The sequence below is a fragment of the Hirundo rustica genome, chromosome 13 (assembly GCF_015227805.2).
Source record: "Hirundo rustica isolate bHirRus1 chromosome 13, bHirRus1.pri.v3, whole genome shotgun sequence".
NCBI lineage: Eukaryota > Metazoa > Chordata > Aves > Passeriformes > Hirundinidae > Hirundo > Hirundo rustica.
The window spans coordinates 539,626-563,509 of NC_053462.1; the positions used below are offsets into that span (position 1 = coordinate 539,626).

The 23,884-nt window shown below is 41.4% G+C and overlaps 1 protein-coding gene across 3 annotated transcripts; it reads left to right on the plus strand.

Moving 5' to 3' along the window:
* On the plus strand, positions 1 to 23,687 carry IREB2 (iron responsive element binding protein 2). 3 transcript variants are annotated; one of them, XM_040077108.1, is made up of 22 exons: positions 1 to 134; positions 736 to 825; positions 3,936 to 4,101; positions 5,234 to 5,371; positions 7,388 to 7,609; positions 9,268 to 9,337; positions 10,363 to 10,546; positions 11,116 to 11,255; positions 11,644 to 11,815; positions 12,934 to 13,034; positions 13,471 to 13,587; positions 14,671 to 14,830; positions 15,655 to 15,790; positions 16,399 to 16,483; positions 17,084 to 17,240; positions 17,514 to 17,638; positions 17,932 to 18,036; positions 18,303 to 18,445; positions 18,919 to 19,066; positions 19,156 to 19,278; positions 19,799 to 19,984; positions 20,568 to 23,687. In XM_040077108.1, exons 1-22 carry the CDS (start codon positions 116 to 118, stop codon positions 20,676 to 20,678), a joined length of 2,898 nt encoding a protein of 965 aa, XP_039933042.1. In that variant the 5' UTR covers positions 1 to 115; the 3' UTR covers positions 20,679 to 23,687. The 3 variants fall into 3 exon arrangements, with proteins under 3 accessions (XP_039933042.1, XP_039933043.1, XP_039933044.1); XM_040077109.2 differs by lacking the exon at positions 1 to 134 and adding an exon at positions 186 to 332; XM_040077110.2 differs by lacking the exon at positions 1 to 134 and adding an exon at positions 452 to 478.
* The last annotated feature ends 197 nt before the right edge of the window (positions 23,688 to 23,884 follow it).

Consider the following 23,884-nt stretch of genomic DNA (forward strand, 5'->3'; position numbering starts at 1 on the left):
GTGCAAAGTCTCGCGAGAGTGGCGCCCGGCGCGGGGGTGGGGCGCAGTCTCGCGAGAGCTGCCGGCCCGCCGGCGCCCCTCAGCCCGCTCCCTCACGCTGATATGGTCGCCGGCGATGGACCCTCTCAGGACAGGTCGGTCACTGCGGGGACGGGCCCCCCCCCGCTTGCCGGGACACCGCAGCCCGGGACATCGCCTCGCCCTCTGTGCCGCCGAACGGCGCTGTCCCAGGCCGCGGAGGTCCCTCAGGGGGGAGAACGGCCCCGTCCCCGCCCCGCTGTCTGCGCCCTCGGGGTGGTTATTTATTCCGAGTACCTAGTGGCTGCTGCGAGGTTTATTTTTATGTCTTGTTCCCTTGACGTTGGCTTAGCAGTTAATGCTTTGTGCTGCCTGCTGTATTAAAACCCATGTCTCTTATCTGCGCTGGTGAGATGTCTTATCCTGTGTGTAGATGGCTAACTGAGACAACAAAGGTCAGGTGTGTTCAGGTTGTGCTGGCGACCTGCATTGACCTGCATGTACCTACTATTAGTGATGCTTTTAAACTTCACCTTAGTCACACATCTGCATCCGAGGTGTCTCAATCCATTTAGAAACCTTTCCCTATTGCATCTACTTACAGTCTAGAGGAACGTTATTTCTGGCAGAATCAGAAATCTCTTTTTTTGAGTCCTCAGTCAGCGCTGAAACGACGCGTTGTTTTGTGGGTGTAACTATGTTTGTTTCGTCCCGCAGGAAGCCCTTACCAGCCCGCCATTGAAGCTTTGGAAAGCCACCCGGAGAAAAAGTTTTACAATGTGTCGAGGCTCGGAGGCGCCAAGTATGGTACGATGTTCTCTGGGGGTTATCGGGGCAAACTGCACCGCTGGTGCCCTGCGGTGGCAGGAGATGCAGCTGGGAATTCCTAACGGGCGCGTTTGGAAGCTGATAGTTTCTTAATTTCTTGGTGCTTTATGGAGTTGGCAGGAGTAATATTTGTAGGGGCTTTTTTAGTAAGGGAGAAAGTACAGCTGTTTCTGTAGTTTTCAACAGTATTCCAAATCAGAAGAATTACACTTCTGGAAAAAAATGAAGTAAGAAAGAACTCCTATTTAATGTTTCAAAAGTAAATACAGCTTTTACTTTAATTTTGCACAGCTTCCTGGTGTTCTAGTTTCTCCTCCTCAGCAGCCTCACATAGTGGGTGGCTGTTTGCTAGAACATGGCTCCTGCTGCAGGCTGAGGTTTTGTGGTGCTCGTGCTGTTGCTTAATCTCAGCTTGTCATTAGTATGCAGTGGCTGTCTGTGCCAAGGAGACCTTCATTGGGTCTCTGTGTCCAAGTGCCTTTCACAATGTTGCACGTGTGGTAGGAGGGGAGTCCATGCAGGGGAGGGAGCTTTGCTCAGTGCCAGCTGGAACAAGCTTTAGTCTTGCAGGTAGTTAAAGCATACTGGTGTTATTCTTTCCCTTTGTCTTCATGTTAAACTGAAATACTTATATGGGCTCCATAGGAAAGGCATTTGGCCTGTTTTTCAGTTTTGCAAGGTCTGAATGCTTCTGTATTCACAGAATTTGTGATACTCTTCTTGAATAAAAAAGAAGTGGGTATTTTACTTTAAACCTATATTTGACCACAGTTATTAACTCCATGTTTTTTAAGGGGAAGAGAGAGGGGGGCACAGTGTCTGCTGAAATTTTGTGCAACAACTGTGTGCTCTTGCAAATTTCCTCTGCTTGTAGTAACAAAGTCAATCTTTCAGATAAGCACACATGGAGGAAACAGTGCTTCTGCTGGTGGCATGGTCCAGGGAGAAGCAGTGCTGTGTTAGTAACAAAACCAGACAGTTCCACAGCAGTTTTGTGAAAAGCCTCGTGACAAGAATGAACATAAAATAACAATATACAACTTTCTGCTAAAATGTGCCATAAAGCTTGCAGCAGCAATGAGTATTCCTGAAGATATTCTCAGGAGTCTAAACAGACTGCACTAAGAGGGTCTTTGTCTTCCAATAGAAACTTCTGTGCAGAAGCTGGAAGCCTCATGTTAACTGCAAGGTAGTAAAATACTAAATAACATCTAGACACAGTGTGGGACAGCACTGGTAGCAAATCCAGCATCTGGAATTGCTCATTGCATTTGTTACTAGAACAGTTTGAGTTTTACCTCTTTGCCCTCTGCCTTGGGGCTTCTGGCTGTAGTTTGACATTAATTGCCAGTCGATAATAATCAGATTGCTAATGTAAATGTTAATTGATTTAGTTGCCAGTTTTCTAGTGTTTTAAGACTTATCAGGAAAATGAGAAGAGGTCAGAAGGATTTAGGGCAGAGAGGACACGTCAAGATCTAGAACAGGCTCATGCTGGGGCTGGAGCTGATGCGGGGAATCTTCCATTGTTAAGCTGTGCCAGTTTGAGAGGACAGAGATTCCACTGCCTCCCATGATCCTGTCCTTAACTATGCCCCTGTGAGCTGCCTTTTCCTTGTGCCCGGTCCCAGTGTCATTTCCTGCACACTGGGACTTCTGTGCTTTTGCAGGCACTTCTGTTAGGTCAGGCCTCCCCTAGGCTGCAGTCCCTGGGAGGTGCTGGGCACTGCAGCCTGGGCACCATCTCTTCTCGTGGGGAGCCAGCCCAGCTCTCCCTGCAGCTCCTGTGTGTCAGGCTCTGTGTCCCAGAGCCTCCTAGAGCGCCCTGTGCCAGATGTGATCTCATTTCTGGAGCTGTCCTGTACACTGGAAGGCCCAAACTGCACACGGTGTTGCAGATAGGAGCTGCTGGTGCCTCATGGAGAGAAGCAGCTCCTCCAGAGCTGGTGCTGAGCAGCCCCTGGGGCGGTGAGATTTGTAACCCACAAGAAAGCAAACAGGTTCTTCTCTGGGAACCTGGCTTTTAAATCGAGTGACTGGTGGCATGAAGGTTCATGAGACCTTTTGGATAACATCTTTATACTCAAATTTACTTAAATCTTAAACTCAAAATAGTGACTTGTCTAACTAGACAACAGTGGATATTAGAAAGACACAGTGAGAACAGAGTCAGCAAGTTCTATATTAATAGTTTGTGAACAAACCCCTGGATTAGGTTGAGACCACTAATTTTTTTATTTTCTTTTATTTTTTTATTAAAGCCTGAAGTTAATAGTTTCAACTTCCTTAAGCTAACTTTTTAGGATTTCTCACTGTTTTTATGAAGCTGTTTGCCTACTTGAATGATGCTGAAAATAGTGGGATTTGGGAGAGAAATGTCAGTCTTGATATTTTTTTTTCCTTTAGTGGTTATTTTGTTTTGTTTGCAGTGAATAGTGACATTTGGCTTATTTTTTTTCTCTTCCCTCTTATTTCATTCTCATTTCCATTTCCCTTTTTTTTTCTGTGAAGAAAACTGCTGCTTGTCAGTACCTTGATTCATATCAGTAGCAAGCTAACTCAAGTTACATTTAATAAAATGTTCTTTATATTTTAAAAGGGGTGCATGGCAAAATAGTTTCTGGTCTTTGTATCACTATTTATTGAAAATAATATTGGTTGCTTTGGCTTAGTATCCTGAGTAATGGAATGGCAAAATTTACAGATAAAATGGTTTTCAGTATTCCAGTAGCTGTTGCTTTTGACCTGTTCTGATCAATAATCCCAGGTCTATATTCCTTGCATCTCTCCCCTGCCAGCATAAGGTACCTTATTAAATGTCACTGTCTGAACAGCGTGGTCAAGCCGTTGGGCTCTCCCATTGAAGTCCTATACGATAACACATCAATGTGTGCATTGTGCCACTCTCTGTTCCATATTGTACAGGGAAGATCAAACCCAAAGGCAACTGGAAAAGCAGGATCCTGAAGCTCTCATCTTTACAAACCCTAGAAAAGTGGAATTCCTTAGAAATGTGAGATTGTAATTTAAAAAAACTGTGTAAGCTGCAAGTGCTGCAATCATGGTGTCTGTCCCTTGCCTCACCCTAGATACTCTGCCTTACTCCATCCGAGTGTTGTTTGAGTCCAGTGTCCGTAACTGTGATGGCTTCCTAGTGAAAGAAACAGATGCTATGAACATCTTGGACTGGAAAACAAAACAGAACCGTGTTGAAGTGCCCTTCTGTCCTGCCAGAGTTGTTCTTCAAGACTTCACGTAAGTGTTTTTGTGTGTGCGCGCGCACAAAACTCCCAAAAGAACCTGTGCAAACTCACTGAATTTGTGTTCAGTTCTTTGGTGTGAGAATAAATCACACTTCTCCTCTTGATACCCAGGGGGAAACCTGTGCACTGCCTCTGCTGTGCAGTAGGTTCCTCACGATAATTCCATATGATGCAATGAGTTGTTCCATAGGGTACTCTGGCTTTGGGCCAGGTTGGCAAGGCTGAAACTGCTGGTCTGCAAGAAAGGCTTTACAGGATAAGAGCCAGAATACAAATGGAAGTGGTGATGTTTTGGCTGTAGCCACATGGTTGACAGTTCACGCTGTCACTGACAATTCTTCCTTGAGATAATTGAAGATTAAATATTGCTTACTCCACAATGAGTAATCCAGTTGAATCCATGAATAATACATATATTGAAAAAGCAGCCTCTTAGGATATTAACTTCTTTTGTGATTTGACTATGGCATAGCTAAAAGGGCAGTCCTTCAGCAATTTGCAAATATTCAATTTAAGCTGTCTGCTGACTTTGTATATTTATTAAGAAGTGAGATAATTTTAAAAAAAAAGGAATTATGATGATAATAAAAATGAGGTAATATTTGTTTAGCAGGCAAAGCTAATAAATTTACATAGTACTGTGTTCTATAAACATTGTTTGTTTTGTACAGCAATACAAATATTGTGAAATGCTACGAGCTTCAGAAATGGCTGTGATAGACAAACGATACACATTGAGGTGTTAAATGTATAGCACGAGCTTTGCTTGCATAGCAAGGTTCTGTTGTAAAGGTAAGGAGTACGTAAAGATCCCTTCTGTGCTGAAGTACCACCACACTTGAGAAGCAAAGCACGGCACAAGAGAAGTGTGGTTATCTTTGAGATGGTCCCATGTTCTTGTTTGGTACATTGCCTTCAGACATGCTGCTGCTCATTGAGAGGGTGACCCAACTCCAGTGACTTTAAAAGTGGTTCAAGTCCTTTAAAATTTAGGGAATAACAGGTGTATTTTCTGAAATAAGATTTAGCTACTTCTAGATTTGAATAAAATTAAAAAGAAGTTTATGTATTTCAGCGAGTTAATGCCTCGTGATGTTTTACTGTTTTGGTTTTTTGTCTGTCAGTGGAATTCCAGCAATGGTGGATTTTGCTGCCATGAGAGAAGCTGTGAGAAATGCTGGAGGAGATCCAGTGAAAGTCAATCCTGCCTGCCCAACCGATCTCACCGTTGACCATTCTCTGCAGATTGATTTCAGCAAATGGTAACATACCATTTTATTTTTTTTTTACGAGCCATATATTTTTGTCTGACACTGAAATGGAATTCATTCAGGTCTTGTTACTGTCCCATCAAATCATTTGCCAAGTGCGGATCCCTAAAACAAGACCTGGTGGTATCTGAAAAAGGGCTTGATAAAAATGGATAAGCACTCTTAAGGGAGAGAAAGAATGTTTGTGAGGCCTTACGGATGAAGCTGACTGATAATCCAAATTCTAGGCAAGATTTTGCTGAAGTAACTGGATCTGGCATGGTTTCCAGAAAATAACATGTCTCAAGAGAATGAGGCAGAGGGCTTCGCTCCGATTTTATTGTTCAAGTTAAACAGAACTTTATTTCCAAATGTGGCTGCCTTGTCACAGCTCCAGAGAAGGGACCTGCAATTCTACTGGGCATTTTGAAAGATTGTCATTGCAGCCCATGGCTTGTGGCCGGTCTGGGTTTTTTTTCGGGCTTTGTTTTAACACCACATAAATGAGGCTGCAGATATTTTCAGAGAGGAAAGTGTACTTGGAGAAGTCTGGAAAAGTAAGGGGACTGGAAAGCTACCAACGTGGTTTTCCGTGTCTGGCAGGCAGTGATGTGATGAATACAGCCTGAGGCTGCCTTTGCTAGAAACATAAATACCACACAAGAGGAAAAACTTGGAACTTTTGTTTAGTGTTTGCTGAAGTAAATACTAAATAATGCAGCTTCCCTTCACCTTCTCCTCTGCCTCTCGATTGCGGAGCCTTCCAATACCCATGCGGAATTGCATAAACTGCTCAGGCTCTTTGGGAATTTTAAAAGTTCATGGGGAAAAAGGCTGTGGTCAAAGGACATGGATGTGTGAATCATTTCTGTCAACCTTCCAAATACTGACAGGATCTCAGTTTGCTGAGGGTTAGAAGAGCAAGAAGCTGCAGATGATCTGTTGTGCTGCGTGTGTTGTGTCATTTCTGTGCTCTGTCCATGCCTGTGTCTGGAGGGACAGCTGATTCCTTTGCAATTAGGCCAGCCTAAAATTATCTGGCAGACCAAGTGTTGGCAAGAGGTCTCCACATGCTGCTTTGTAATGATAAATCCGGCCTCTGGAGCGTCCCTTTGGAAAGCTGTGGGAGCTCAGCAGCTGCTGGCCTGTGATAAGAATCCTTTTGCTGAGGGTGGTTTGTGCTGCTTTTATAGAGAGCTCCCATCTGTGGGTCACAGCCTGGGGGCTGTGGTGGGATTTAGACAGGGTATCCTCTGAGGCCAGGCAATACCCTGCACTTGGATAACTAAGGATCTGGCTGTGTTACTAAGGCAGAAGAAAGCAGTGGCTTTAATTGCAATTTTGTGCTTTAATAATTATGGAGAGAGGTGAAAGTCATTAGTTTTTCACAATAAGCTTTCTTTGCTCTCCTGCAGAGACTGAATGTTGCACAAATAGAGGGTAGTGTGCTATATGGATTTTATTTTTTTTAAAAAAACCCTGGCTTTTCTCTCTTCCTTCTGACTGACCTGAATAGTGTATGCAATTTATCTGCGCCTTCGAGAATTTGTATAAAAAGCCTAATTACGATCAGATTATGTTTATGTCCTTGAGAAAGCTTTGCCTGTGATCATTCCTCTGTGGTTTTAACAGAACATGTACAGCACCGTCTTAAAAAAAGAAACAGGTTCAGTCTACCTTTTGAATGAGACTCTACCCACACCTTCAAAGTTTAAGACTCTGAGTTCTGCCTTTGCAATGCTGTTTATAAAGATTTCCGGTCTGTTGTGAACAAATGGAAGGAGTTGTTTGGTTTTAATCTTTGAGACAATCCATTTCTGTTCACTTCTTACCACACATTACTTAAGAAACCTTATCCAGCAGTAGTTTACTTTGCAACTGAGTTGTAATAAAATAACTTTTTTTTTCGGATACCGTTTTATAATCTGTTGAAGGGGTTGCAAAAAACAGGCTGTGGAGGGGGCAGGATTGTGCGCATGAAGAAGCAGATTCCCAGTGTCTCACTGAATGCTGTGTTTGATGTTGCAGTGCAATCCAGAACGCTCCCAACCCCGGAGGGGGCGAGCAGAAGCCACCGGCCAGGCTGTCCCCGCTGAAGCCGCCGCTGCGGAAGCCGCCCCCGTGCCGGGGCCACAGCGGCTGCCGGGGCTCGTGCGGCGCGGGGGAAGCCGGCCGCAGCCCGGGACCCTTCTCTGCGCAGATCGAGAACACCCCCATCCTCTGCCCCTTCCACCTGCAGCCCGTGCCTGAGTATGAAAGATCCTTTGCTAAATTGTGTTCTACCTTTGGGTTGTGAGGTACTGCCTGTCACAGCTCAGGGAAATGGGACTTTCCTTCTTTTATAATCATCCTTCTGTAGTTTTCACCCATGCCATAGAAAAGTTGTTTCAGTATCTAGAAGTAGGTTGGATGTAGCAGATAAGAATTAAGTCTAAAATAAATTTTTCTTTTTACAAGAAGAGCTTTACTCAACACACTGCAGATGGCCACCTATTGGCTCATGGCTGTGAGTTTTAAATTAAATGTTAGTAATTCTCTCATTCCTTTACAGCAACAACTAAGTGTAGGATTAATTCTCTGTTGCAAAGTGAGCAGCTATTGTGTTATATATATATATATATATATAGTGTATAGTGAGTTATTCACTATTCCTAGTGAATAACTCAATGAAGTGTTAATTTATTTCTAAAAGTAACTTGCAGATTTTTGTAATAACTTTTCAGAAGTTTCTGGCTCTGAAAGAAGAACTTTCTAAGAAGTAGCTTATACATCATCTCCCAGCCTGTACAGCATCTCACAGTCCATCTGTCACTGAGTTGAAATTCAGTAAATATGCTGCCTGTGCAGTAGCCCAGGGGAGCCTCATGCCTGTGCCTCTCCCAGATTTCTCTGTTATTAACAGGTCGTTGTGCACTGTTCCGTCTATGCCAATTATGCGGAATCCTCCTCCTTCATCTGCTGCCTCTTTGTCTGATGGACTGTTGAGATCCCTATCTGCCTGTGCTAGACAAGTGTACAAGTAAAGAGCTGATCAGATCTGTATCCCACAGTGATATTGTGTGGAATGCTGTGGTAGGATTATGGATGTGGAAATATTCCTGCTCAGGAGGAATGCAGAAGGAGTGATGTTTTCAGCAATACTGGTGTTCTGGCAGCACAGCAGCAGTGCAATTTATGAAGCTGCAGTGTGAACACTGACTGTCCCTCAGGTCTTGGTGAAGCAGGAGAGCTGCTGACCTGCTGCAGAGAAGAAGGGGAACGGTCATGACTGTAAAATACACTTCAAAAAATTGAGGACTTCCTTCCTGGTACAAAGCAAGTGTGTTCCCTTTCTTGTTCAGCTGCTCAAAGCAGAGGTTATTCCTTTTAAATTATGGATAACTCTGTTACAACAAGTATCAGTATCTTAATAAACAACACATACTAAGAAAAGAGAGTTCATTTTATGAGACTGTACTGATGAGTCCTTGTGAAGAAAAACCCGTGGCTTGGAAGGAAATACAAAAATGGAGGATAGTTACAATTGAACTGGTGAGCATCTTGGTTCTTTAATGTATGCAGCTTTGAGATGCGTAGCCTGTGACTCAACTGATGGGGGTAAAAAAGCTTCTGTGTATTGTAGCGGATGCTCGAAATAGATCTCCTAAAATATTTTTAAGGTCACACACTTCAGTCAAACCATACCTAGAATAAACAGGTTCTCAGACACAGCACATATGAAATCAGCTATTTTTCACTGTTTACAGAAAGCTTGCTGCAGGGAAGCAATTATCTTTGTTCTAATAAACCTCTTCAAAGAGTCCTGCAGGCTTAAATAAGTCTTTCATCAAACAGACTAAAACTACAACTTGCTCTTCTGTGATTTGAAATAAATTATGACAGTACTTGTAAACTTGTTTTCTTCCTAGGCCTGAGACAGTACTGAAAAATCAAGAGATGGAATTTGGCAGAAATAGAGAGAGGCTTCAATTTTTTAAGGTATGTCTGCGTACCTACAGACTTTGTGGTTTGGGCTTTTTTAAGTCTCAATTGTCTACCAGCATTCAGGTTTAGATGATAAATTAAATGTAATCATTTGGAAGTGTCAGGTTTTCAAATCCGAATGTAAACAAGAACAGAAAATCGGCTTTCTAACTTGAAAAATTTACTCTGATTTGGTTCTTGTCAGTGGGGATTTATGAAGCATTAGGGGTTTTAATGCCTTTCATGAGCTCAGTGCCTTAGGTCACAGTGAGTTCCTGGCTGAAAGGGTCATTTATCCATAACTGTGTAAACAAAGGTTCCTGAAGTTGGAAGTGTTGAGTGGAGAGCAGTGTTCAGACATGGTTGCTGTCAAACTGGGCAGCAGAAGTCCTGTGGTGAACATCAGCTTCTCTGCTGCTGGGCAGGGCTCTGCAACATTCCTATTTGACCCTTATCCTCTATTTTGACATGGCTTAGGAATTCACTGCAGTGATGTAAAACTCTTTTCATGGATGTAGACTAGAGGTTTCTGTATGAAAGTTGCAAATTAGCTTTTACATCATTAAAGAAGGAAATGGCCAGGCTAAATCTTGTTACAAGTTTCCGTGTCAGCTCTGTTAAATGTACCATCCTGAGTTTGCAAGCGGTTTCACCCTGGAGTGTCAAACCTAAATTCGGTTATGCTATAAATATAAATTCTGCTATAGATACAAGTGCTTAGGTTCTGGGTCTGAATACCAGGCTTGTAATCAGTTGTGTGAACAGGAAGGTAAGAGATTTCTGCAGCCCTGCTTTTGAAAGGTGGGCACGAATTACTGATTCAGCCTTCAGAGGAATTGAGTGAAAGCTTTTGTTGGTGATTAAGAGTGTATCCAAGGGGATCACACACCTCTGTTTCACAAAGGGACAAAAGCCACTTGGGTAAATAGCAAGGACTCTTTCATTGTGTCTTCGTTTTGTCTTTTTAGTAATGTTCTAAGAATTGCATATAGCTTTGAAAAAAATGCAACTCTTTTATTCTCCTTTTGGAAAAATTACAGTGGAGTTCAAAAGTGTTTGAGAATATTTCCATAATTCCACCTGAGACTGGAACGGCGCACCAAGTGAACTTGGAATATTTGTCCCGAGTGGTTTTTGACGTGAAAAATTTCCTGCATCCTGATAGCGTGGTTGGTACAGACTCACACACAACCATGGTAAATGGCTTGGGTATCTTGGGCTGGGGTAAGTATACTCAGAACTTCATTGCTCTTGGAAAGGCAATTAAAGCTTCACTAAAAAATATTTCTTGCCACTGGATGTTTGTATCTCAAGCATAACAGACTGTCTTGAATTATTGTTCCAAATGTTTTTTTTGTCTAGAAGTAATCTTGAATAAAATTTCTTTCCCTTGAGAAACCACTCTGTAATTTAAAGAGAAAACAACCAAAAACCAGCTAATATTCAAATAAGTGCTGTTTTTACAGCAGAAATTTGCGTGGAGGTTAGTTTCACCATAGGAAATTAGTTTTAGATATAAAATATTTTCTGTTTGACTGTGATGTCTAATTTGAGCAATAGTGTTACTTGATTTTATTTTTGATGTGCAAATATTTAATGGAAGTTCTACATTTCTTGCTGCGTTCTTGTTGGAAATGGAGCAATGCCCTTCATTTGTGAGAGAAAAGCAGCAATGTGTTTATTGTCATGAGTCTTTAGGCTTAATCTGAAGCGGTGTATTATGTTTTTGGAGCTGAACACATTGAGTGGAGGTCGGTGAGGGTGTGAAAAGCCTTGTCCCACTCTCCCTGCAGGTGTCGGGGGCATTGAGACGGAAGCGGTGATGCTGGGAATGCCACTCACCCTCACGCTGCCGGAGGTGGTGGGCTGTGAGCTGACAGGCACAGTCAGCCCCTTTGCCACCTCCATAGATATCGTTCTCAGCGTTACAAAGGTGAGAGTTCAATGCCTTTTCGGACAAAAGAGAGATTGTTGCAAGTAATACCAGTGGTGTGTGAGAAATTAATTCAATCCAGGGAGTGTTTTTAGTATACCTTTAATCATGGCAGTGCAGAAAGGTACAAGTAATCTCTAACCATTTTTATTTGCTAGTCCTTTGAAGTAGTGGTTTGGTTCTGGGTTTTTTTCCCTCTAGTGGTTTGCTTATAGACCCTCTTTAACTAAAAATAATTCATAATAATTTTATAATTTTTCTGTTTTTGCAAACGTAGGTCTTAGGGTTTCAACTTTTTGTTTTAAATGCTCATGCCTTGTGAATTGTGACAGACACAATTTGCACCGTACCTCTTCATATACCAGGTATTGTGTGTTCTTTCCAACAGCATCTTAGACAAGCCGATGTCGCTGGAAAATTTGTTGAGTTTTTTGGGAGTGGTGTTTCCCAACTGTCCGTAGCAGACCGAACCACAATAGCAAATATGTGTCCTGAATATGGTGCTATTCTGAGTTTTTTCCCTGTTGATAATGTGACATTGAAGCACTTAAAACATGCAGGTAAATATTAAACTAAAGCAAGGATTCATTGTAATTGTGTTTTTCAGTTGTGGTCATATATGTTTCTTGCTCTTCAGAAAAAACTCCATGTAAGAACTATTGAGTTTTTCCTTAAACTCCTTAATTCTTACACGGCGCTTTTCTGCCGAGTTCTTATGTGGATTTAATGTGTAATTAGACTTGTGCTTGAGGTTTGTGTCCAGTCTGGTCCATTTGTCTGATTCCTGATTTACAAACATTATACTGCTTTTCAACATGCAGACTCCGGGTTTTTGGAAGCATATGTAAACCTATAAAAATATTAAGGAAATTTTCACTCATTGTGAAATATGTATGGAATGTAAGTCTTCTTGATTTGAAATAAATCCCATAACCACCTGGAGATTCCCTACAAAATCAAAATTGAAAATTATTACTAGAAGCAAGTGAAATCTGAATGTCTCTGATTTTTCCCAGTGGTTTATGTTTCCCTTTGAAGTGCGTGATTTCACTGGCATCTCAAGCTAAGCAGGGAGATTGTCAATTCCTTATCAAGCTACTGCAAACAGAAAACCACAGGGTGAGAGGTGCCAAAAAAAGCTCATTCATGAGTGAGACTTTCTGAGACTGAAATCTGTCACTTTCAAATAAGAGTTAAATGCTTTCAACAGCAAACATTTTTGTCTGATCAGTGCAGAGCAGATGAATGGGTTTGGAAGAGCAGCCAACAGTGCTGCCTATTGTCAGCTAAGCAGGGGTCTGTGTTAAACAAGGAAGCCCTAACACAGAAAAGCCTTGTGGACTTCAGGGACACAACTGTCAATTTAGTTAAACCACTGCTAGAGCTGGAATAGCTTATTTTGTTCCTTGATATAAGAAGACAAGTTCAGCAAATTTATAACAATATGTCATAATTTTATAAATGTTTTGTGTGTCATTGCTGAATAAATGTTGGGATATGGAAGTGGTGTACTTGAAAAAAAAGTACTTTGAATCTTACACTTAAAACAATCTGAGTGTCTGAAAATTGTGTGGGTTTTTTTTTTTTTTTTTTTTTTTTGTGTGTTTGTTTTTTTGTTTTTGTTTTTAATTTATGTCTTTAATGTGACTTTTCTTGTGTTTGAAATTACCTTCTTTAGGTTTTGATAAGGCCAGGCTTGAAGTCACAGAAGCATATCTTAAAGCTGTGAAGTTATTTAGAAATTATGAAAGTTCTTCCAGAGAGCCTGAGTATTCCCAGGTATGTTTGAAAGGAGTTGTTTGTTTGTTTATCATAAATAACTACTGATGATTTCACAGTCTCATCTCCCACTGTAACTTTCATTGCTTTCAGCAGAGTTGTTTTTATTAGCTCACAGTTTTGAGACAGCAGGTTTATAAAACATAGAGGGGGTGGGGATAAGAAGAGAAGCACAGTAACATTATGTCAATGCAGATACTGAACTCCAGTCATCCCAAGGACTGTGAATGGTAGAAACGTGAGGGATAATGTTGAAATGTTTGGAATAAGAGGAATAGCCTCTTAGAGTGAGTGCTGTTGAAAATGAAATCCCAGAGTTCTAAATGTGAGAACATTCAATTTGGAACAAGAGTTCCTGGGTGTCTTGGGAATATATTCCATGCACTGCTGGGCTGGGGTTGGTAATGCCTGCACTTTCTGTTTCTTGGTTTCTTAGGTAGTGCAAGTTAGTCTAAGTTCTATAATTCCATATGTCAGTGGCCCCAAGAGATCCCAAGATAGAGTGGCTGTTAATAACATGAAAAGTGACTTCCAAGCCTGCTTAAATGAAAAGGTTTGTATTGCTGATGTTTGCTTCGAATTCATGAATAAATGTTATGTTACCTATTCCTTGCATGCCTGCTGAGCCCTCCTTATTGCTACAACTGCTTGTCCAGGGTGTTCTGTTCTTGCTTGACAGGCATCCCAATTGTAAATCACAGGTGTGTTTGGCAGGAACATGAGCTTCCCAAAGTTCTTAATTTCACTTTAGACTGCCAGGGAGAAAGAACTTCAGACAGTGCATTGTGTGAGCTTAGCAAACATTTTCACTTTTTCAGGGTTTTTTTTTCCCAGTTGTGTATTATTTAATTTCCCAAACAGAATTTACCCTAGGAAAGCTCATCATAGCGTAAGGGAGATGCAGAAAGGCTGCCAAGATGAGTTCCTATATAAGCAAATGATTTTTGCTTACAGCCTAATTTGTCTTCACAGAGTGAATGTTTTTGCTCTGAAGGTACTGGTTTTGGTTAGGAATATCCATGAGTATCTGAAGAGTGCAGCTAATACAGGAATATACCTTCATTTTCATTTCATTTCTCATTAAAGTTCAAGACTTTCAGCAGTATTAGAACCAGCTTATAATGAGGCCTGTGGTTCAGTTGTGCTGGAGGGAGAATCATAGCTGATGGTGGAAGCTAAAGAATGAGGTTGAAAGGGAGCTCTGGAGGATGTTTGAGTGCTGAAGAGCACTCAGGTGAGTGTGGAAAATGCTAATTGCCCTTCTCTGGTTTAGTTACCACCCTCTTGCAGTTAAAATCTTGGACATGCTTCTAATTCAGGAAGAAGTATTGTGTAGGTTAGATGTGTATTCTTAAGGGGATGTTCTTCCATGTAAAGAAGGAAGTGAGTTGTGGAACAGCCACACACAGACTGGTGTTGCTTCACAACTGTTGCGAAGTTCAAGCAGTTGTGAAGGAAGAAGGCTGAGAGCAGTGTACAGACAGAGAGACATGAACTGAGGGCTACTTTTAAAATCGTGTAAGGGTTCCTGGTGGCACAGCTGAGTATTATTTCAAAACCAGTATTCACTTGGTCTTGCTGTAATGTCATCCTTTCTGTACTGTAACAACTGCTAACGTGTATTTTTGTCATCCAGTCTGGTGTTAAAGGGTTTCAGATTGCAGCTGAGAAGCAGAATGATGTTGTGCCTGTTCAGTATGAAGGAAATGAATACAAGCTGTCCCACGGCTGCGTTGTCATTGCTGCAGTCATCAGCTGTACAAACAATTGCAATCCATCTGTCATGCTTGCTGCAGGTATGTTGGGACCAGACAGCTCAGCATCTTAATGGTGCTCCCATGCTTCACAGCCCTCATCTTCACTATTGTAGGTTCTCTTCACAGGTTTGGAACTGCAGACTTGTAGCCTTAGCTTGTGGGTTCTGAAGGTTATATAGGGAAAGTTGCTTTTCTATAATACAATCTAAGTTTGTCCCATAAAGCAGTATTAAGGAGAGTAATTGTAAAATCTTTACTTGGTAGTATGACAGCAAGGAAGCAGTTCCAGGGCTCCTGTCAGGTGGATGCACACAGTGTCACAGCTGATGCAGCAGGGGAGCTTCAGCTTCCTGCCTGTCCAGGATGATGACCTGTGATGCCACAGCCAGGGCAGAAACTCTGTATTGCTGAGCAGTTGTTCTGTCACTGCTCATGGGGTATCTGTCACACCTACACAGGCTGCAGGGGGTTTTGCTGGAACAGCTCATCCATCAGACATTGCTCTCCTCTTTTTAAGATCCTCTGTGGCCAAGATGAGCTTCGCCTTAGGGCTGTGTGGCCTCTCTCTGGAGACTGAATGGATTGGCACTGTGAGCTAGAACGTGGCAAAGAGATTTTTCTTAGAGAAAGTAAAATGGGTGTCTGCCTTCCAGAAATGAGATTAAAACCATGCATGGCATTGTTATGCATTAAGAAACTTTATTCAGGCCAGTGATTGCATGAATAGTATAATAAACTGAAAGTTGTCTAATCCTCTGGGGTTTTTTACGCTTGATTTTTAACTAAGGTAGAAGCATACAGATGTGCTATGAAAGGATATACAAATCATCATCTGTGTGCTTTTTTTCCTTTTTGTTTGGTAGGACTCCTGGCCAAAAAAGCTGTTGAGGCTGGCCTCGTGGTGAAGCCCTACATCAGGACAAGTTTATCACCTGGCAGTGGCATGGTTACACATTACCTCAGTTCCAGTGGAGTATTGCCATACCTCAGCAAGCTTGGGTAAGGCCTGGCTCCAGGGGTGAGTTTGGGCTGGTGGTACAGGCTGATAAATAGGATTGCTGTTCATTTGAGGTTGGCTGATTCCTAACTTACCACAACAACTTGCTTGCTGACTTAAAAATTACTCTGCTTCATTGTATTCCCACTTCAAAATTCATGATGTGTAGCTCTAATACATCAGAGCTGTTTTTCTAGTCACAAATTACTTCAATTTAAGTGATTTTCAGGACAGGATGTATTGAATATTGTAATGAATGAATATAATGTATTGTAATGTATGGAATATTGATGATGTATTTTAAAAGTGGAAGCTGGATGCAAATTTGTCAGGACAGTCTGTATCGGCTTTTTCTTATCATTGCTGCTGTAAGGGTTATTTAGTATTTTTTTGGTTGCTCTGTAGCAGTAACACAATATGTTCAATATTCTGTAACAGTGCCCAGCTGTGGTTTGCATCGGTGACATGTAGTGTGTCTGCTGTTCATTTTCTAAGAAGTCTTAAGTGTCAAGGGACAAAAAATTCTTGGGGATTGTTAATAAAAGAAAAAGCAGTTCTATTAACAAATTGCTCATGACCATGTGTGATTTGATTGGTTTTTCCCATGTAGGTTTGAGGTTGTCGGTTATGGGTGTTCCACCTGTGTTGGGAACACAGCCCCTTTGCCAGAAGCCATCAGGAATGCAATCAAACAGGTAAAGCTCTGGCTGGCTTGTTGAACACAGAAATGTATTTCTCACCCAGTTAAGCAGTCAAGAAATACAGTTATCCATGCAAAATACACTTCATTTTTGGTTTGGACTTAGCGTGATGTCGTTGGCGTAATTTCTTGTTAGAGGGAGACCATGCCAATTCATTCCTATGTAAAATAAATGTAATAAGTAGTATTTGTAGAATACAGTTATAAATTACAAGATAAATATATATGATCTAATCTTGCAGAGGATGCAATGTGTAGATTTTGTATCATAAGTGAAGAGGAGGGTTTTAAAGAGCTAGGGGCTCGAGTAATTTTAACCAGCAGTGTCTAAACAGCTACAGCTTTTTTCTCTTCCAAAGCGGAAGAAAAATAAAATAAATAAATGGCAGGAGAGGAATTGACTGAAGTGACAGGAAAGCACATCAGAGAGTCAAAAGGGAAAATGAGAAGGGTATTGAGAGAGAGGAAAATGCCTTTCAGTTGTTGTAAATATTTGAAGTGGAATGCTAAAAGCACATCTGACTTAGTCAACAGGAATAGCATAAGCTGTTGAAGTAGCCCATACTGGACCAGTATGTCTGTGTCTGCCTTTCAGGGTGACATCATTGCCTGTGGGGTGTTGTCTGGCACCAAGAACTTTGAGGGCTGCCTGTGTGACTGTGTCCGTGCCAACTACCTGGCGTCCCCTCCGCTGGTCGTGGCCTACGCCATCGCTGGCACGGTGCAGATAGACTTTGACACGGAGCCTTTGGGTGAGTGCTTTCCTACAGTTTCTGTTTCTGCAGCTGGTGCACAGATTTCTGCACGTGATCTCAGCACCCAGAGCCAATATACTTGAAGAGAAAGCACAGCCATATTTGGTTTGCTGGTGGCTAAAGCAAAGCATTCACTTAACTGATCAAATTCTTTGCCTATCTGGTGCCATCTCTGCAGGCCTGAATATATATACATCTATATTCTAATGTAAATCTCAAGTCTAATATTTTATTCTTCCAAACTACTGTTGTGTTTAAAATCTTACTCAGGCACTGGCTCTAATGGCAAAAGTATTTACTTACGAGATATTTGGCCTACCCGACAAGAACTTCACACAGTGGAGGAAGAGTGTGTGATATCATCCATGTTTAAGGAATTGAAAGAAAAGATGGAGGTAAGATTGGTGTGTTCTACATCATTTAAAGGTTGCATTTCATTGTAGCTCTATAATATCTTGCAGCTGAATGTGATTGTTTGCCGTTTATTTCTGTTGTGGTAATGGAGGGCTTAATTGAAAGGAGTACTTGTATTTAAAAGTGATTCGTGATACTAACTTGGAATATGTAATAGGAAATTATTTACTAAATAATAGTAGTTAATAAAATCACCAGTATGTCTTTAGTTTTTGAGTGTAAAAATAGAATAAACTAACTTCTGGGTTTTTTTGATTAATTTTCTTTCTTGTAGAAAGGAAACAAACGATGGAATTTACTGGAAGCACCAGAGTCAACTTTATTTCCCTGGGATTTAAAATCTACTTATATTAGATGTCCTTCCTTTTTTGATAAACTCGTAAGTACAATGGATCTGTCCACCAGATTACAGTGAAGTAAAGGAATAGCTATTACAAAAAAGCTTCAATGTTGAACTAACAAAATTAATTATCATTAATATTTCTCAGTCTTTTAAATCCTGTTTGTGTCTTTGGAATGAGTGGGGCCTGTCCATCCAGGGGCCTTCCTATACTGCAGATATGTTTTATGTCTCTAGTTGCTGGAAGACAATGTTTAATGTTCCTTTTGTTCCCCTCTGTTGTTCTACCCGCCCTGCCCTGTCAGGCCAGAGAAGCAGCTCCACCCCGAGCGGTTGAAAACGCCCACGTGTTGCTGTTCCTGGGGGACTCTGTCACCACGGATCACATTTCCCCCGCCGGGAGCATTGCAAGGAGCAGTGCTGCTGCCAAGTACCTGACCAGCAAAGGGTGAGCACTGCTGTGCCCCAGGGCTGCTGCACGTGCCGAATAATTGATCAGCACTGTCACTTTCCTCTAGAAATGCCTGTCTGCAGAAAGGGGAGACTACCTGTGGAAAAGCAAAATAATTAATGGTTGTTAATAAATGTGCTGGTAATGGTAAGAGGATTAGTAAGGTGGGTTGTTTCCTGGAGCAGTCTCCCCGTAATTCTTCTCTAAGTACCACACTGCTTGCACCACTTCATAACAAAATTGTAGGAAATGAATTTAAAATTGCAGCTTTTCTCATGAATAGCCTGGCAGTGATTTACACGTTGCTCATGATATATAATAATTACATTTGTTGGAGCTCTGGTTCTTTATATTTTCCACTGAAGACTTAGATATGCTGCCATAATTATTAAAAAAAAAAAAACACCCATCATTTCCTTTTAAATCAGATCATTTTTAACTGATTTCTTTAAATTTGCTTTTTATTCCAGACTCACACCTCGTGAATTCAACTCTTATGGGGCTCGAAGAGGTAATGATGCTGTGATGACAAGAGGTACCTTTGCAAATATCAAGCTTTTGAATAAGTTCATAGGAAAACCAGCTCCTAAAACAGTTCACTTCCCATCAGGACAAACGGTAGGAATATATTTGTTTGCACAGCTACTCTGGAATGGGGAGTGCAGATTTCGAACTCGCTCAGAATGTGTTACTTTGTCATTCCACAGCTAGATGTGTTTGAAGCGGCGGAGCTGTACCAGAAGGAAGGCATTCCTTTGATTATTCTTGCAGGAAAGAAGTATGGACTGGGTAGCTCAAGAGACTGGGCTGCAAAAGGGCCTTTTTTACTGGTACTGCTGCTTTGTTTGGCTTTGGGGGTGGTTTTGTTTTTTTCTGGAAATACCTGAAAACACATTGTATAATTTCATTGTTAGAATCTTCATGGGAGATAATCACTAGTCAGAATAGATCTGAATTTCCTCATTATGTCATTTACTGTCTTCGATACCAGACTGAGTCAAATCAGGCATTTGTCTGTGCTGACCTCTGTTTGATCTCCATGGGGTGTTCAGTATCTCATTGCTGGAGACTAATTTCCACTAACATTGAGAATATATTCTGAGTCAGCCTTTGATTCATGTCCTGTTAACTCCAGCACAGGCACTGTCTGTAACAAACTCCATTTCACAGTGCCTGGGTCTGCTCTGGCTCGTTTTCTTCCATCTAGCTGGGAAGCTAAAAGATGTTAGCAGGGTACTTAAAGGACTCTGCAAAGCACTCACTCTGCTCTTGAGTTTGAATTGCGAGATGTTGGACATAAGCTGTGTTTGAAGATTACTCCTGTATTTCACTCTGCTTGTATTTTTGCAGGGTGTTAAAGCTGTCCTAGCTGAGAGCTATGAGAAGGTTCATAGGAGTCAGCTGATTGGAATTGGCATCGCTCCACTTCAGTTTCGACCTGGGGAAAATCCAAGTACTTTGGGACTCACTGGCAGAGAGCAATTTTCTATATTCTTCCCTCCAGACCTGTTGCCCAGAATGACTTTGGATATTAAGGTATCTTGGCAATATTTTTAATTTCTCTATTGAATGTTCTGATGCAGAGAAAAAAACCCTAATTCTGATGATAGGAAGCAAAGCAAGAAAAGACAAAATTTAATTTTCTTGGAAGGTAAGCTTATAGTCCTGCCTGAAGTTTGTTATGGCTGTTGGAGTTTCCCAATGTACATATACACACGTTCTTTGTACGCACCTTTGTATGCAGCCTGATATTCTCGATCAGTCTGGGTGGTATTTTTCCCCTCATGGGCTCAGTCTTAGGGTAGAATCGAGTTTGTCTCTCATAGGTGTGATGATTTGAGAGAGGCTTCAGCTCTCCATGCTCTGTAAACAAGCCATAACACAATTTGTGCCATCTTAGGGACGTGGTGGTTTTGGTCACCAGCAGGCCCCTGGCATGGTCCCAGCTGCATCTAAACCGCACTACAAGCCTTCCTTCCATCTGCCCCAGCAGGCTTGTGGCTGTACAGGCACACCAGAGGGCTCAATTTGCTTGTGTTCAACAAAATTTGGGGTTAGAATGTTGACTGAGAAATAAGCAAAGCTTAATTGGTTTCTCTTTTTTGCTTTTCTTTTGAAGACAAGCACTGGAAAAGTATTCAGCGTGATTGCCTTGTTTGAGAACAATATGGAGATAACTTTGTACAAGAATGGTGGAAGTCTAAACTTTGTGGCTCGAAGATTCTTATAGTAGCTACTGACTCTCTGGGTACCTTGTGTAACCGGTAACTCAGCAAATGCCTTGTGTGAACCCAGGAATCTGTACTGTGGAACGGCAGACAGTCCTAGTGTGCTCAAAGTTACTTCGTCCATGGATGTAAAAGATTGTGAATCATTGTAACTGCAAGGAGATCCTTTCTGATTTTAAATAATATTCTAATGGTGCTATTAAACATTGCTAAAATCAACATGTGTATTGTGACAAGAGAGCTGTAAGTATGGAAGGAATGTTTTATCAGACCATTTTGTAAATAAACTATGCGAAATTGAAACTGATTGTGCTGAAGATTATTATGTAAAAAGATTTTCTGCAGTTGTTTCAACTCAGTTTTTGCACCTGTAAATCTGAGTACTGCTGTTGGTGTAAGAGTAGCAGATGGCATAGAATCTTAAAGGCCAAACAGATTTTTTTTTCTCATCCAGACCTTAAAAGGATGCTGAGTTTTCAATGTCTTTAGGTTATGGGCTGAACAAACAGCAGTCCACACGAGGCCCATGGTATATCCTGTATGACGGATGATGACTTCCTTACCTTTACGGGATTATATTTCACCTGGATCCAGATCTATACTGCTCAAGCTATGAAATATATGAAATACCATGTGCTTAATAATATTGGAAACATTTCTGCATTTAGAAACAAATCTCCCAGTTGTTTCAGTCATGCAGGTTAAGCCGTGTTTCTTCGTCCCCTTCAATTAAGGTTTGTCACATCTGCTTCAAGGGATGCACTTTGTCATTTGTGACATCTATTTATATTGTGCTATCTGCAATATCATCAGACAAAGTACCTCCTCGTATTGTTTTAACCTTTAAAAATTTTTTAAAACAGTTGCTAGGGCTGTTTTTCAAGAGCCAGGCCACACTGCCTCTGAGTGCTTTGTGATGTGCTGGCAGCTCTTACCGAGCGTCCCTTCTGAGGAGGAGCCTGGAGCACTGAATAAACCTGTCTCATGGCACTGCAGTGGCTGTGGCTGGAGCTGTCAGCACACTGAGGGTAAAGCCCCTGTTCCATAGCTCATTGGCAGCAGATGCAGAGCTGCTGCAACATGGCTCGAGTTCCCACTGCACAGAGCTTTGGTGCTGTCGAGTGAGTCTGCAGCTCCAGCAGGCTCTTCCTGTGCTCCTGTGTCTTGAAAAGCTTCGTACCTCCACTTACAGTTTGTGTAGAGATTCATTTCTGCTGGAGAACAAAACTACCATATTTGCCTATAAATTGTCAAGATGTCGCTTTAAGATTTTTTGCTGTTCATAAATGTTGTCTTAAATATCAAAACATTCAAGAGGACTATATTAGCTTTATTTACATGTGCTTTTAATTTATAACCAGACACTGAGATAGTTGACTTGTGAACTAACAGATGTACTGTTCAAATCTTCAGTATGTTTGACATTCCTTTAAAAAAAGCCCCAAAACCAAAAATAACCCAAACCTCTTGCATAATTATACCAATACAATGTATTAATTTTTTGACCGTTCAAAGGCCAAACTAATTTGATTTACATAGATTGGATACATATTTTTTTCCTGTTTTGTTAGACAAAGCTCATTAAATTTCGAAGTTCTGCATAATTTGTCTTTATATTTCATTAGTTTGATGTGATTTTCTTTTAGGTGAGACGAAAACCATTCCAGTGACTCCTACCACTTCTAAGGGGGATAAATCAATGCGGTTTTGAATATTATATTCAACTGAATGCTGAATGAGTTCCTGTTCTGTGGTACACTTCCATTAATTCTATCCAGAGTGACTGGGCAGATCCTAATTCTTGTACAACAGTGTCTAATACTGTTTTATCCCAACTCGAAGGTATAATCTTGATTTAGTTCAAGAAAATGTTCTTGGGGAGAAAATGGGAACATAATGTGTTGGTGCTGGTACATAATGATGCCTCATGCCGATGATACAACTGCAACTCCACGCCTATTTACAACTTGTGTAACTACTCATGCTTAAAGGAAACAGCCCCCCTGCCCTTTCTCTGTGCTTTAGGGGACAGGGATCCAAGCCATGTCGAGGCAGACTGATGAGGTGAAGTGCAATTTCGAGGCATGTTGAAATTGCACTTTATCTGCAAGTTGTCACCAGTAAAGCAAGTCACCTCTTTTTAGACACACAGGGGACTTCATTACCTTAGCAGCTGTTTTAATTTTGCTGCACTACTGTGTCTTGTAGTTCATGAGAGGTTCTGAGCTGTGCTTGGCCACAGGGGCTGCTCAGCTGGAGGCTCCTACTGTTGCTGCTTCAGGTGCAGCTCTAAACAAGCCCAAGGCAGTGGCATGTCTGAGGTCTGCAGGCTGACTCCTGCCCTTGGACCTGTCCCCTGTGGGGTGGCCGTGCTGCGTGGGACAGCACTGCCCGTGGACCATCTGCTCAGTGGTGGGAACGCCCTGTTCCTTCTCCCTTGTGCAAAGTGCAGCTCAAGAGCCCAGCAGCCAATGAAGAGATTTAACTTTGGACACTGTTTGCACCCTGAGAGGCTTAGGTGGGTAGGAGTGGCAGGGGCAGAGCACAGGACAGTCAGGATTGCTGTGCTCACACATCAAATACTCAATTAGACCTTTCTTTAGTATCCTGAAGCATAGGAGGCCCTGTACCTGTCTGAGAAGTGACTCAGTGTGTTATGTGTATTTAACCTAGACCTCTCTCCATTTGCATTTGGGGGGAGAATCTTGTTGAAATTTTTGTAAATGTTTTCTCTTCTTGCTTCCCTCTTCCTCCCCATCCCAAACTACAAAGCTTTGGGATAGTCTTGATGTTTATACATTTTACACCTAAGTATAAGGACAAGAAGCTATGTATATTAATCCTATTTAAGCAACTGCAAATCATTGTCTGCTGTTTAAAGCCAACAGAACAGTGTAAGTTTTAAGTTCAGTAAGTATTGTATAGATATATCTTAAGTTCAATTGATGAAAATTGTGCATACAATGTCACCAATGCTGTAAATTATTTTTAATAAAGAAAATTGTATCACAGCTCTTGTGTGTTACTGTCTATTTTGAATGGAAATATGGAAAGATAGTCTGGAATATACTTTAAATGGTACTGTGTATGATGGGGCAGGGTGAATAAAGAAAGGGGATAATATGTATTATATAATTGTGCATGTTCCATTTACTTGTTAGGAGTGAGTTTGGGCTCACAAAGCATGCTTAGGTGGTGTAGAAGGATG

What these genes read in the sequence shown, in the direction of transcription:
- IREB2 (XM_040077108.1), top strand. An exon ending in TCGTTCTCAGCGTTACAAAG is followed by an intron (nt 11,256 to 11,643) that starts GTGAGAGTTCAA and finishes TCTTTCCAACAG; the next exon opens with CATCTTAGACAAGCCGATGT. An exon ending in AAGCCTGCTTAAATGAAAAG is followed by an intron (nt 13,588 to 14,670) that starts GTTTGTATTGCT and finishes TTTGTCATCCAG; the next exon opens with TCTGGTGTTAAAGGGTTTCA.